The 14,869-nt window shown below is 35.4% G+C and overlaps 1 protein-coding gene and 1 long non-coding RNA gene across 2 annotated transcripts in view; both read left to right on the top strand.

Annotated features, from left to right (window-relative positions):
• Positions 1–5,279, top strand: part of LOC127831928 (uncharacterized) — a 12,644-nt gene extending 7,365 nt beyond the window's left edge. The window contains exons 3-4 of the mRNA XM_052357008.1: positions 4,562–4,702; positions 4,836–5,279. Coding sequence (XP_052212968.1) covers positions 4,562–4,702; positions 4,836–5,149 — 455 coding nt within the window. The 3' untranslated portion in view covers positions 5,150–5,279. The remainder of the gene's footprint in view (positions 1–4,561; positions 4,703–4,835) is intronic.
• A 415-nt stretch (positions 5,280–5,694) lies between these two features.
• On the top strand, positions 5,695–7,463 carry LOC127831897 (uncharacterized). The gene is made up of 3 exons (XR_008026537.1): positions 5,695–5,767; positions 6,504–6,619; positions 6,874–7,463. It is a non-coding gene; the product is annotated as an uncharacterized LOC127831897 (long non-coding RNA).
• Positions 7,464–14,869: the final 7,406 nt, after the last annotated feature.

Below are 14,869 nucleotides of genomic sequence, written 5' to 3'. Positions count from 1 at the left end.
AGTCTCTTGTATGTATTGCTTGGGGTAACATCATTAGAATGCTTTTAAATATAGAACCTCACACTTGTGTTGTTATTATGTCATCTGACTAATATACATTTGTATTACAAACATCTACACTACAATAAGATAACATTACAACAACTCTCTAGTCAACAATCTTGCTTATGGCTAGGCCGAGGCAACTCTCTAGTCAACAATCTTGCCTATGGCTATGCCGAGGCAACTCTAGTCAACAAACTTGCTAATAACTAGGCCAAGGCAACTCTCTAGTACAAAAATTTGCCAATAGCTAGGCCGAGGCAACTCTCAAATCAACAATCTTGCTAATAGCGAGGCCGAGGCAACCCTCTAGTCACAAATCTTGCTAATAACTAGGCCGAGGCAACTCTCTAGTCAACAATCTTGCTTATGACTAAGCCGAGGCAACTCTCTAGTCAACAATCTTGCTTATGGCTAGGTCGAGGCAACTCTAGTCAACAATCGTGCTAATACCTAGGCCGAGGCAACTCTCTAGTAAAAAATATTGCCAATAGCTAGGCCAAGGCAACTCTCAAGTGAACAATCTTGCCAGTAGCGAGGCCGAGGCAACCCTCTAGTTTACAATCTTGCTAATAGCTAGGCCGATGCAACTCTCTGGTCAACAATCTTGCTAATAACTAGGCCGAGGCAACTCTCTAGTCAACAATCTTTCTTATGGCTAGGCCGAGGCAACTCTAGTCAACAATCTTGCTAATAACTAGGCCGAGGCAACTCTCTAGTCAACAATCTTGCTAAGAGCTAGGCCGAGTGTGGAATCTTGGTCACAATTGTTACCTAAATTTGTATGAAACTTGGTCAGAATATTTCTCGGAAAAAATCCAGGCCAAGATCGAAGCTGGTTCAAGTGTGTCCAAAATAGGTCCCCAAGTCAAATCTTAGATAAACATTCTTAAGCCCTTTACACATTAGGGACCAAAATTTGCAACAATTATTGATAAACTTTGGTCATAATGGTTCGATTGACAATGTCTCGACCGATTTTAATATGTTTCCCGTTTGTAAAGCACTAGATCACCAGGTACAATCTTAGAACAATAATGCTTCCACTTATTAAGCCACACTTATGCCTCAATATTGATGATGTTTAGTCAGGATGTTAAGATGACATAAAGGACACAACTTAATGACACTTTCGTAGAATGTTTATTTGACATCATCTTGGTTAAGTTAGTTTCTGGGTCACGTGCATCCAACACTTAGTTCATCCGGTCAAAATAACTTGTTATTAATCTTGAAAACACATTTATAACTCAATAAAACTTGGCCAGAAGTTTTATCTTAACAATATATACACACATTTCAAATCTGAGCCTATGTCACCAGGTCAAATATGATAAAAAACCTTATGAACACATCAGCCTCATGTATGACTCAGTCATGAAGATAATTGGTATGCATGTATACACATAAAAAGCGTTATTATATTGAAACAAATATGCTCAAACTTTTAATTAGAACATTTCAGAAACCGGTTATTTAAGAATGACTAAATAGCAAACACATACAATGTGAAAAATGTATATATCTTAAACATACATCAAACTGACATAAAGCAATTTTCAAATTATTAAAGGTATATATATACCGCGATATTAATGATGAAAAAAGACACAAGGGATACGTATTAACGATATTTTATTTATATATATATCACAATTAAAAAAAAACACTTTCCCATTTCACCTTCGACCACCGTTTTTCATAACTCGAAATCGACAGATGTTATCCCTTTAGGCGGATTTCGTTTCCTGGCGGAACGGCACGTACATGTGATTGATGCATGCCTGCAAGTTGACAAATCTCTTGAATGAGGCTGGACATCAAAATGGCTCCTTTTTCCTTATAAATAATTTCTAGAAATCGGAGTGGACGAACAACATTTAAAAGGACACGGGCGGTGGTACGAGCTGTCTGGTTGGTGGTAGAAACGGCTTGGGCATTTCTACTAAAATGGCCAGTGATACCGAGCATATTCTCAATTCTAAACACACAATTTCCAAAGGAGCAGATGTCTGAATACTGACCAATGGAGATGAATGTGCCTTGCGCCGAATGCACATTGGAGAGCTGGCTACGTTGCGACGTATAAAAGTGTCCATTCCAGGCCAGTAAATTTCTGTATTACTAATGAAGCACTGCGGCCCCTTCCCAATTGCCTAGATCATCGTGAACAGCACGGAACACTTCAGTCCGTAACTGTTCCGGTAGAATAAGCTGTCCAAATAACTGGTTCCCATAATCTGCTAGACGATAAAGAACGCCATCTCTTGGTTGCAATTTGTTTAAGACTCTTTAGTACTTCCGTACAACTGAAACTTCACTCGAGGGCCGTGGAGCTGTCGGCCTGCTGCTTTGCTGGATATGGCTAATGAGTTCGGCAATCAATGTATCAGAAAGTTGAGATCGTCGCTAATGAGTTCGGCCATCAATGTATCAGACAGTTGAGATCGTCTCTAATGAGTTCGGCAATCAATGTATCAGACAGTTGAGATCGTCGCTAATGAGTTCGGCAATCAATGTATCAGACAGTTGAGATCGTCGCTAATGAGTTCGGCCATCAATGTATCAGACAGTTGAGATCGTCGCTAATGAGTTCGGCAATCAATGTATCAGATAGTTGAGATCGTCGCTAATGAGTTCGGCAATCAATGTATCAGACAGTTGAGATCGTCGCTAATGAGTTCGGCAATCAATGTATCAGACAGTTGAGATCGTCGCTAATGAGTTCGGCAATCAATGTATCAGACAGTTGAGATCGTCGCTAATGAGTTCGGCAATCAATGTATCAGACAGTTGAGATCGTCGCCAATCTGTCGAAATTAAAAAAGCATATGTGTACATGACGCCATACGAGACGTTTGTTTCGTGTTCAAGTTCGGCTATCACGGAAGGATTAACTATACTTAAACATAAAGGTTCTTTTTCAACGGTAGCCATTCCAGCTGTAGTCAATGTAGTTACACTATCTGAGTCCATTTATATCGACACTTTGACATCCGACGCGTGGCGAGCTGTAAATTCATACTTAGCCAATTCTACCATCCAAAGATGACCAGTTGCTTCCAACTTGGCAGAAGTAGTGACATAAGTGAGTGGGTTATTGTCAGTCACCACTTCAAACTTGGTTTCATATAGATAATCATGGAATGTTTCCGATATGGCAATATTAAGCGAGGAATTCCAGTTTATGGGCTGGGTTTCAGATGGCTGCAGAGAGCGACTGGCATATGCAATTACCATTTCTTTCCCATCCTTCCGATCCTGTCATACAGTCATTCCCTCCTCTTCTCTCCTGGCTTTCACAATCAACTCTTCGAACATTGAGACCGTTTCATAGTAAACCCTGTTGCATTCCGAAAATCAGCACTCCTTATAAGCCTCATGTTCTCAACATCGTATCTGTCATCTCTTCTTGTATCTCATAGCGATTGAGGGCCTTCTGGATAAGTGTCTCTATCCGTTTTGCCCATGGTAATATATCCTCACCCTTTTCTTGTTTGGTATTATACCATTCTTCCATTACACTTTGATATCACTATAATATGTATTGCAGACTTGTATTAGGCTTCGAAGTTGTAAGTATTCTACTTGGCTTTCAAGAGATGAAATTTCTCATCGACTGTCCCTAGACATCTTGGTGATACAAAACAAAGTCAAAGACGAATCAAGTGGAGTAAAAACTATTTCACCAAGTCAAAACTTCGAAACCGCAAACATATCAAGCGCACATTCTAGATGCTGCTTTACGTCCATCAACCACATAACGCGCTTCGTTTAAGGACTATTTTTACATAACTGAACGTTTAAATAAGTCGGTAAATTCGTACTCCGAGTACTTAATCGTATACTTCAATGTTCACCGGGAAAAACGCGTATAAGACACGTGGCTTTACTCCTGGGTTAATTGTAGTATATGTTGTGTTTTACTTTAAGGGGCCTTTTCACAGATTTTGGTATGTTTTGAAGTTTGTCATTAAATGCTTTATATTGATAAATGTAAACATTGGATATAAAAAGCTCCAGTAAAAAAATCAAGAATAAAATTTTAAAAAAAGAAAAAAAGGCTCGAACCACTGACCCCTGGAGTCCTGGAGTTAAAAGTCTACCACTTCGACCACTCGGCCATCCTTCCGGATACGATGCCATATGTATTTTATACTTTATATAAGCAATCCTCGTAGTTTCACAAAATATAACGACAACAAGAGAACTCTCCAAATTAGTATTTCGTTTCGCGTTGCAACGCTTTATAATTTTCGGGTTTTTAAATCGTCAAAAGATGCATATAATGGATATTTAAGAGCATGGTAAATGTTCAGTATTACTGTTTCCTGGCAAATATCATGACTAAAACGAAAATTTGCGAATCTGAAACACCTTTTTTAAATTTTGTCAATTTAACCAAACGTGAAAAGGCCCCTTTAAGAGTATCCGGGGTAATTGGAAGTTGTACCTGAGCTTGAAATGACAAATCAAGCTGTAGTTGAACACGTTAATTTATGTTTACTCTATAACGTAGATTCTGAAGTTACAAGTTCGATGGCGTCAGCCTGTCGGAAGTGCATGGTGGCGGGAAACATCGAGTGCGTGCGCACCATGTGTCAGCTGCACTCAGCAGTTACTGCGTACCGTTCAAGGAGTAGCGCTGACGAACAGAAATGTGAGTGCTCGTGATTTCTGACCTTCCTAAACACATTATGAAACAATATTAAACTTGTTATTGTTGATTTGAAATAAGAACTGCGGTACTTAAGTTTCGGGATAAATGTACATTGATTATACTTCCATTTCAGCCGCCTTTATCGCTCAACACAGCGACATTCTTTGTTCGCTGTGTAAACAGACTCGTGACGTCATGTGTACAATGAGAATGTGTGTGGACCCCGAGCGCGGACAAAATATCATCGACAGCGGCGTCCAGTGCTTCTCAGGTATCTGTCGCTGGGAAAAGGAGTCCGTGTCAACAGCGGGCTTCAACAATCGTTACCAGGCGTGGTGGCAGCCTCAGAGCCTCTACTATTTCTTTGATTACGTTTCCAAGGAGATTGCCACTGCATACGGCGACCTGGTCTCCGGCACGTCCAGGGCTATCAACGAGCTGGGATAGAAACTTTGGTGGGCGATACTATAACACTTGCCTTTGAACAATAAACAACTATAAATACTGCGTGTGCTATAAAACCTATGGTTGGGCAATATTATAACAATTTTCTATTAACAATAAACAACTATAAATACTGCGTGTCCTTTAACACCTATAGTTGGGCAATATTATAACAATTTTCAATTGACATGACGCATTATCAGTGATCGCTCCGCCCACTTAATCACGTGGCTCAGCGGGAAGAAAACCTAGACAAGCTAACACCAAAATGGCTTCTTTGCCTATAGACTGCATATATATTTACGCGATATTCCGGATGATTTTATGGACTTGTTTAACACCATATTACACTTGTAAAGGGGTTGATGCCATTTAGTTAATCTGCAAATGCAAACAATATACGATTAAAGAGAACATCAGCTATTTACAACGGGTAAATCGGTACATTAAACACGATCTCAAACGCTTGCGCGCTTACCGAAATCGAACCCGTTATTACGTGTAATGGTGGTATTTGCAATAAATTAACACTTCACCGGTATTTACCCGTCACGGTGCCTATACCACGTGACTTTTTAAGATCTGTGTGGGGAGTAAAATATCAACAAAAGCGCGACGAAGGTAAGATTTTTAAGGATAACTTTTTTAATATGTCATCATTTTCAATGGGATAAAGTGGAGAGCCCGCTCATTCATGAGAGTTTTCTATAGGTATCATGATTTTATAAAACAAATAAGTATTTTTTTCAGTAAAGTGCAACCGCGCGTTTGAACGGTTAGAAAAGGGTAGGATCAGTGTGGGGACATTATTTTTTTTTACACAAAAACATCACCTCTGGTGAAATTAAGAAATAAATTTTATGGGCGGAGCTTACACTATATCATTTTGCATCCATTTTCAGGTTTCTGTTATTTATTTACGAAACAAAATTCAAGAAAACTATTCTTACAATAATATGATCTGTGTGGTATACGTTTTTCAACGGATCTGTGTGGTATACTGTTTTTAAGTTTTTCAGTTCTATTTAGTTGTTTAAAAAAATGATTGTTAACAATGTATTTGAAACGGGATTTTAAAATGCGCTAGCATGTAAAACACAAAATGGCTTTACACTACGCTTGCACCGCTTGTTGAACTAATACATAATTATGATTTACAGGCATTCTGTACAATCCCCATTATAATATTAAAATCTTACGCTGGAGCATCTTAAATCGATGACAAGTCCATGCTTACCTTAAATAAGTGTACACTTTATGTTATTTTATCAAATTCCATTTTTATTTTGGCGCCAAACACTACTGTCAGGTGAAGTAATGTATCGTATATTATTTTTGATATTATATTTGCTTTAAGGTATGGCTCAATGCTCCGAATGCGGAAAAATGTCGAAGACCAGAGCTGGATTATTGCGCCACATTAGGGGACACGCTAACTCTGGAAACTATAACTGCTGTGGGAAAGCATTTCAGGTAAGATTAAATACCTTAAAAATAGTTACATTTTTATACAGTTATGCTAACCAGATGAACGGATTTTCTTGAAACAACACAAATATACAATATATCTCATCTCTCAGGTTATCATATATTTTGAAATAACTCAATATTCGTCAAATCGTTTGTAATTTAAAACTAACGAACGCGTGTCCTCAAATACTAACATTTTTTAAATAACGTGTTTACGCATTGAAATGCCACGTGAATAAAATATGTTTTTTTCTCAGGATGCCTACAATCTTAGAAGGCTTCAACGAACAGAGGACCCCAATGTCACGTGTGTGTACAGTGCGGCAGGAGCTTTGCGGACAAGTACCTACTCGTGGCTAGAGAGAAAAGTGCAAAAAAGAGGGATTGGTGAAATGTTACCAGTGTGGGTCGGCAGTTAGGAGTGAGAATGACCTCAGAGAGCACGTCAATACCCACATGCATGACAAGTGTTACAGTAGTGAGGAGTGTTTCAAAACGTACAAACGCAAAACAAACCTTTCTCGATACGTGAGGACTTCACATAAATCCGTGAATACTGATTAAAAATCATAATGGTTTACAGTTTGTCTGTGTAACTTCATTATCGTTTTACGTTATTTTATTCGTTGTTTTACTTTTACTTTACTTTTCAAAATGATTCTAAAGTTATCCGAATTTGATTAATTTTTAGGTTTCGTTTAGTTCGTTTGTGTGTTTGAAATCATTCTCAAATAATTGTGCAATAATTTGGATTTACGTTATTCATTAATATATCGCATCTGTGATTTGTATTATCGAATCTGTGATTCTTTTTTAATTATAACTTGATTAAAGTTTTGCGATGTTTTTTCGTTGGTTTCAATTTTAAATACCGCTGTCACGAGCTAGTTCGATAATCATAAGCAGCAAGGGTTTCTAATACTAGGGTTTTACACGATTGCTTCACATAATTAACTGCCTGCTTATAATTACTCTAGGCCGTGGTAATTGACAGTAAACAATGTATGCAATGTGGTTGTGTATACAATACAATACTCCTTAATTCGAAATACGTCTTGACATTCTTCAGAGCTGCATCCATCCACAACACAGAATCGTACATATATAATCATATAATATAATATTTATTCATTTACTTTTTATATTCTCTTCAAAATAATTAACGCTAAAGATAAGCATACACTTGTTACACTGAATACAACGACATAATTTAAAACATTACATTATCACCAACACATGGCGAATGATTGTCAATATCTATACTATGTAATAAACTAATGCAACAATATGAATTTCATATATGAAATAAAACACACAAACACACACATATATATATATGTTTCTACTATGACCAGTATTTTGTTTTTAATAAACATACCGTTTACCTTAAACTTTAAATAACAACAAAATGACAAGCCAATACGTCTGGTGGATTCTGTTTTATCAGTTTGCATTCCAAATTTGATTTTAAAACATACGTATTACTCAGGAAAGAACATGCCTTTGCTTTTTGTCAACCTGTGTAATATTTGACACAATTTCTATTACAGAATTTGTGTCAGAATTAAAATGTCCATTGTGTTCGTCTATCCGCATTTTTATTGTTTGCAACAGTTTGCTATCGTTTCGTCTCGCCCGCTCCCACCTTACTCCTAGTGACCCCTTCTGTATAGCATTCCTGTCTCGTGAAACTGTTTCCTCTATTTTTTCTTCCCTTAACCCTTGTCCGCTCACTAGTGCCAAATAGGTGATTTCTGAAATGAATGAATTTTTAAATAATAATAATAGATCTACTACTACTACTATTACTACTACTTCTAGTAGTAGTAATAGTTGTAGTAGTAGTAGTAGCAGTAGTAGTAGTAGTAGTAGTAGTAGTAGTAGTAGTAGTAGTAGTAGTAGTAGTAGTAGTAGTAGTAGAAGTAGCAGTATTAGTAGTAGTAGTAGCAGAAATAGTAGTAATAGTAGTAGTAGTAGTAGTAGTAGTATTAGTAGTAGTAGTAATTGTTGTATTGAAATAATTGAAATTAATTAAAAAATATATATATTGTCGTTATTATCTCAATTTATCCGTAAATTGTAGAAACACGGATACCACACAGATCCTTCTAAACACGTATACCACACAGATCATATTACTGTTAGAATATTTTTCTTGATTTTGTTTTCATAAATATATGAAAGAAACCTGAAAAAAGAATGCAAAATGATATAGTGTAAGCTCCGCCCATAAAGTTTATTGCTTTATTTCACGAGAGGTGATGTTTCTGTGTCATAATAAAATAATGTCCCCACACTGATCCTACCTTTTTCTAACCGTTCAAACGCGCGGTTGCACTTTACTGAAAAAATATTCATTTGTTTTACAAAATCATGATACCTATAGAAAACTCTCATGAATGAGCGGGCTCTTCACTTTATCCCATTGAAAATGATGACATATTAAAAAAGTTTTCCTTAAAAATCTTACCTTTGTCGTGCTTTTGTTGACATTTAACTCCCCACACAGATCTTCAAAAGTCACGTGGCATAGGCACCGTGCCCGTATTATTAACAAAATTATTACCGAAACATACCCCCTTCCCGTGTATTTGACACGAAATAGCGCTTTATAACTGGGAATTCGGTGAAGTTTTACGCGCTTTCTGACGCCGGGTGGGTACCTCAATCCCACATGTTATTGCGTATAAAAGTGATATTAATCATATTAAACATTGCTTATGGGACATCTATCAATCACTATAATTTAAAGCGCAAAAACAACACAGTAAGTTTGGACATTGTCTGATATAAATTAGCGTTGTACGAAATGGAATACGGTCAGGCTATTATAAATTAATAAGGCTACCAATATCAGACGCTCGCGCAGGTACCGACTTCCCCGAAGTTACCGCATTTATTGGTTAACTAATATCAGTAATAATAACTCTTTTACAATAGCATTTATCGATACGTCTTTATCAAAATAATAACAAAATGGTTTTCACTTGTTTCTGACACACACAGAAACGCGATTTTTAACGGGGATTTCGTAAAGTTACACGAATTGGGTACCAAAATTCGCAATTATTTTACATGCACACGTGACATAATACATACTTAATAATGCTTAGTTATTGCTTATATGACATTTAAAGTTTGTGAAATAAATTAATGTTCTACAAAGGGGATCTCGGTAATTCTTGAAGCTTCCACTCGCTCTTGTCAAGACCGCATTGCCGCGTTGGAAATGGTATAAATTTAATTCATCTAACTTACCTTTCTGGATACCAAATGTCAGAGTTGCATTAACCCTTTTTACACCGTTTTTGCCATATTTCATTTCCGTTTTTTAATCCGAACAAAATAAACGAAACTCGTTTAAAAAATGAGATATAGGCATTCGAGCTCCTTGTGTGGATTAAAGGCGTTCATTGGTGACACCACATGACTGCAAATGTGTAGATACCGTTAATAAGATAATATATCACATGTCACTTTCAAATAACATGTATGAGGTCAATTATTAAGGTGAATTAAGTGCATTACTATCAGAGTAATAAAACACAGCACGAATTAGGCTTCATGCTGGGTTTTATTTCTCTTTAAGTAATGCAGATGAACCTCGCTTCTGAATATTAATGACCTAGTAACTGATAAAACTAAACTTTTTTAAAAACGTGAAATATTATGTGATAATCAGATCGATAACTTAAACCATTTAAACCTGCTAGTATATCCGATAAAAATATATTATAATTGTCTTTGACAGTGTTGACATTCAGTTGTTCGTGGTGACAACCGCATGCATTTATACATCTCTTACACTTCTCAAGATATCTTTTCGGCTTTGGAAACGATATTAATTCAATGTCACCAACTAATCTTTCGGGATATCGATTGTCCGAGTTACATAATCCCCATTGACACTTTTTAACAATTTTTAATCGTTTTGTTAAAGAGAAAAAACAAAAGAAATTCGTTGGAATAAAAGTGAACCTAAACATGTAGCTTGTCTAGAAAATGGCGGACAGGTCGTTGCTAACGAGTGCGCCCGATTAATCGATCGCTGATTGGTGGATCAATTCTAGTGGGCGAAGCGATCATAGATAAGGCGTCATGTCAATTATCAATAAACAACTATAAATAATGCGTGTCCATTAAAACCAATGGTTTGGTGCTACTATAACAATTGTCATTTAACAATAAAATACTATAAATACTGCGTGTCCATTATAACCAATGTTTGGACGGTACTAAAACAATTGTCATTTAACAATGAACAACTGTTAATACTAAGTGATCGTTTAAACCTATAGTTTGGTGATACTATAATAATTATCATTTAATTTAACAATAAACAACTATAAATACTGCATGTCCTTTTAAACCTATGGTTGGGTGATACTATGACCATTGTCATTTAACAATATATAACTATGATTGTCTGTGTTCTTTTTTTGTGTTTCCTTGTTTAAATTCTTGTTTTTAGCTCGACTATTATATATAAAATATATACATGTATAATGGAGCTATCCTACTCACCCCGGCGTCGGCGTCTGCGTTAGCGTGCAAATGTTGAAGTTTTCGTATTACCCCAAATATTTTCTTTGTCCCTTGACATATTGCTTTCATATTTTGCATACTTGTTAACCATCATGACCCCAACCTATAAACAAGAGCAGACAACTCTATCAAGCATTTTTTTCATAATTATGGCCCCTTTTCACTTACAATATGCAGCAAATGTTAAAGTTTGCGTACTACCCCAACTATTTTCAATGTCCCTTGACATATTGCTTTCATATTTTGCATACTTGTTAACCATCATGACCCCAACCTATAAACAAGAGCAGACAACTGTATCAAGCATTTTGACAGAATTATTGCCCCTTTTATACTTAGAATATGCATATTATTGATAAATCTATGTTAAAGTTTGCGTACTACCCCAAATATTTCCTATATCCTTTGACATATTGCTTTTATATGTTGCATACTTGTTTACCAACATGACCCCAACCTATAAACAAGAGCAGACCACTGTATCAATCATTATGACAGAATTATTGCCCCTTTTATACTTAGAATATGCATATTATTGATAAATCTATGTTAAAGTTTGCGTACTACCCCAAATATTTCCTATATCCTTTGACATATTGCTTTTATATGTTGCATACTTGTTTACCAACATGACCCCAACCTATAAACAAGAGCAGACCACTGTATCAATCATTATGACATAATTATGGCCCCTTTTACACTTAGATATTGAACATTTTGCTTAAATTGCCATAACTTCTTCATTTATGTTCACATTGTATTATTACTTTGACAAAACAACACTTACCTGAATACCACAATGGATTCCACCCAAACAATACCCCACGCCCCTACCCAGAATCCCTCCCCCCCCCCAACCCCCCCCCAATCTTTTTTTAATATCATCTAATTAATAACAACACCCCACATTATACCCCCTCTCACCCACCCCCCTACCCCCCCCCCCCCAAAAAAAAAAAAAAAAAAAAAAATTTTCCTTTTTTTATTTGTGAAAGATCGTCTAATAAATTATTGAATATGAACAATTTCCCCATTATGGCTTACGTTATACTGTCAAGCACTCGAATAGTCGAGCGCGCTGTCCTCTGACAGCTCTTGTTTCATAAGCCATTTACGTGTACCGTTTTGTTTGCTTTATATTACAATGACAATTTACTTTATTCTATATTACGGTCGAACACTGCTACTTTTTTTGTGTAATCCTCTGTAATGACTGCACTGTGCATTACAGGTTTTTCCTTAAACTGTCGGGGTTTGAATGAGTGCAGAAAGAGATTTGATCTTATGAATTATATATTTTTAAAAAGCTTCATGTTGATGTCTATTGTTTACGAGATGTTCACTGGAATGCACAAACGGAAAAAAATATATACTCACAATGGGGTTGGGATTGCTTCATTAGTTTTGGGTCAACTAATTCTAGGGGTGTTGCTATGTTATTCAAAAATAAATTACAAATTACAGTTAATTCAGTCGAAAAAGATTATTATGGAAATATGATAGCCCTTAATCTTAGTTTCTGTTCCAAACAGTTCACATTACTAAACTTATACGGCCCAAATACAGACATACCGGTTTTTTTTATAAACAAGTGTTTGATATAATTGATAAAATTGGCAACATTATGTATATTATATCTGGAGACTTTAATTTAGTGCTTGAGCCACTGTTTGGTTATATTAACTATAAACATTTAAATAGTAATAGTAAAGCTAAAAACTTGTTATTTGGGGAAATAGTTAAAAGGGAATTGAAGGACACATTTAGAGATATAAATGGTTAGAAAAAGGTTATAGATATATAAATGGTGAGAAAAAAGATATCACATGGAGACGTACTAACCCATTGCAAAAGGGCCGTCTGGACGTTTTCCTTGGTACAAATAAAATATTTGAATGTTTATTAAATGCTCAAATACAATCAATCTACAGATCTAATCATTCAATTATCGACATGGTAATAAGTTTCGAAAAAATTATGCGTGGAAAGGTTTATGGAAATTTAATAACTCGTTGCTACCGGATATATAATTTTTGCCAGTAATTAACACTTTGATAGATGATATTAAAAGGTAATATTGCATTCCTATATATAATGTAGACACGTTAAATGAGATTGATGACAGCCAAATACAGTTTTTAATAAATAATCAACTTTTCTTATAAACACTTTTGATGGAGGTTAAAGGCAATACCATTTCTTATTCAAGTCACAAAGCAAAATTAAGAAGAACACAAGAAGGTTTATTAATATCACAAATTGGAATATTAGAGCAATCGCTGACTGAAGAAAATAAGGAATTATTTATTACACTTAAATGAAATAGAAACTATAAGACAGGAAATTATGAAGTGTTGCTTTAAACGTTCCCGCTCCGACTGGATAGATCGTGGAGTAAAACATACTTAAATGTTTTGTAACGTGGAAAAAAGTAATTTTCTTTCCAAAAATGTGTCTTTCATTCAGAGAGAAGATGGGACAGTAATATATGAATCGGAAAATATTCTTCTTAAAGAAGCAAATTGCTTTCACAAATTGTTACATTCAGAACAACCCACAATCAATTATGATCTCAAAGATGCATTTAAAAATGATAATTTGCCCAAATTAACTAATTAGAGGCGAACACTTGAGAGGGTATTTTCTTTCCTTTCAAGACGTGTCAGATACGCTTAAACAAATAAAAAATGACAAGAGCCCAGGCTTTGATTAATTCTCTGCAAGTTTCTTTAATATACGCTCCGTGGTTATACTTACTGCAACCAAATCCCTGGCCTACTGATGCTACCGGTAAATGATTTTTAAAAAGCGTTCGATACTTAACAACATAATGATTGGGTGATAGTATAACCATTATTATTTAACCGTAAGCAACTATAAATTCGCTTTTATTTTAAAAAAACAACAACATGGCAACACATTTTAAACATGTGTGTATATTCAAACTATGTTTTTAAAGTGTACATTGGTTGAACTCTTTCCAAAATCTTAGGTTTTCTTTAATATAACTGTATTTAAATTATGAGATTACAGCTTCAACGTTGATCATTAAGAAATGTATAATGGTCGGCAGGAATACACGAGCGCGAATCTCGGTTAATGCTATTTCTTTTCTTAGCCGGAGAATTAAAGCTTCTCAATGTTCAATACCAACCTGTTATAATCTAGATTATATATATTTATACAAAAGTTTGTGCTTTATCATGCATACTTTGTATGGGAATGGGCGAAATACACGCGAAGTCTTACGACCATTCGCAATGATTAAGAATACGATCGTTTTTCACAGTCTCGGGTTAAATATGAATACTTTTGATGTTTTTACATGCAGGTTTAAGCTGTCTTGAAGAATTAAACTTGCACTACAACAAGAAATGCGACATGCCTGGTTTCGTTGCATTCTTTATTTTATCACAATAAAATAACAATAAAGAACTGACGTCAATAGATACAGTTGTATGTATAGTGTGTTTTCATATAATAAGTATAATTCATTACAATAATAAACCAATGTTGATCAACAAACTAATAAGTTTTTGAAATAAGATGCTGTCATATACATCTCAGCACGTCACGGAACATTGTATAATTAATACAGGAACACTGATTAAAATGTAACTCGGATAGCACATGTGTTCTGATTGTGGTAAACACGTAATAACCAAATAAATAATATCGCATACGTTAAAATAAAGTAAAAACATGTAA

This window comes from Dreissena polymorpha, chromosome 5, assembly GCF_020536995.1.
Source record: "Dreissena polymorpha isolate Duluth1 chromosome 5, UMN_Dpol_1.0, whole genome shotgun sequence".
NCBI classification, from domain to species: domain Eukaryota; kingdom Metazoa; phylum Mollusca; class Bivalvia; order Myida; family Dreissenidae; genus Dreissena; species Dreissena polymorpha.
The sequence above is the reverse complement of the archived record's forward strand: the minus strand, read 5'-3'. Positions and strand labels throughout refer to the sequence as shown.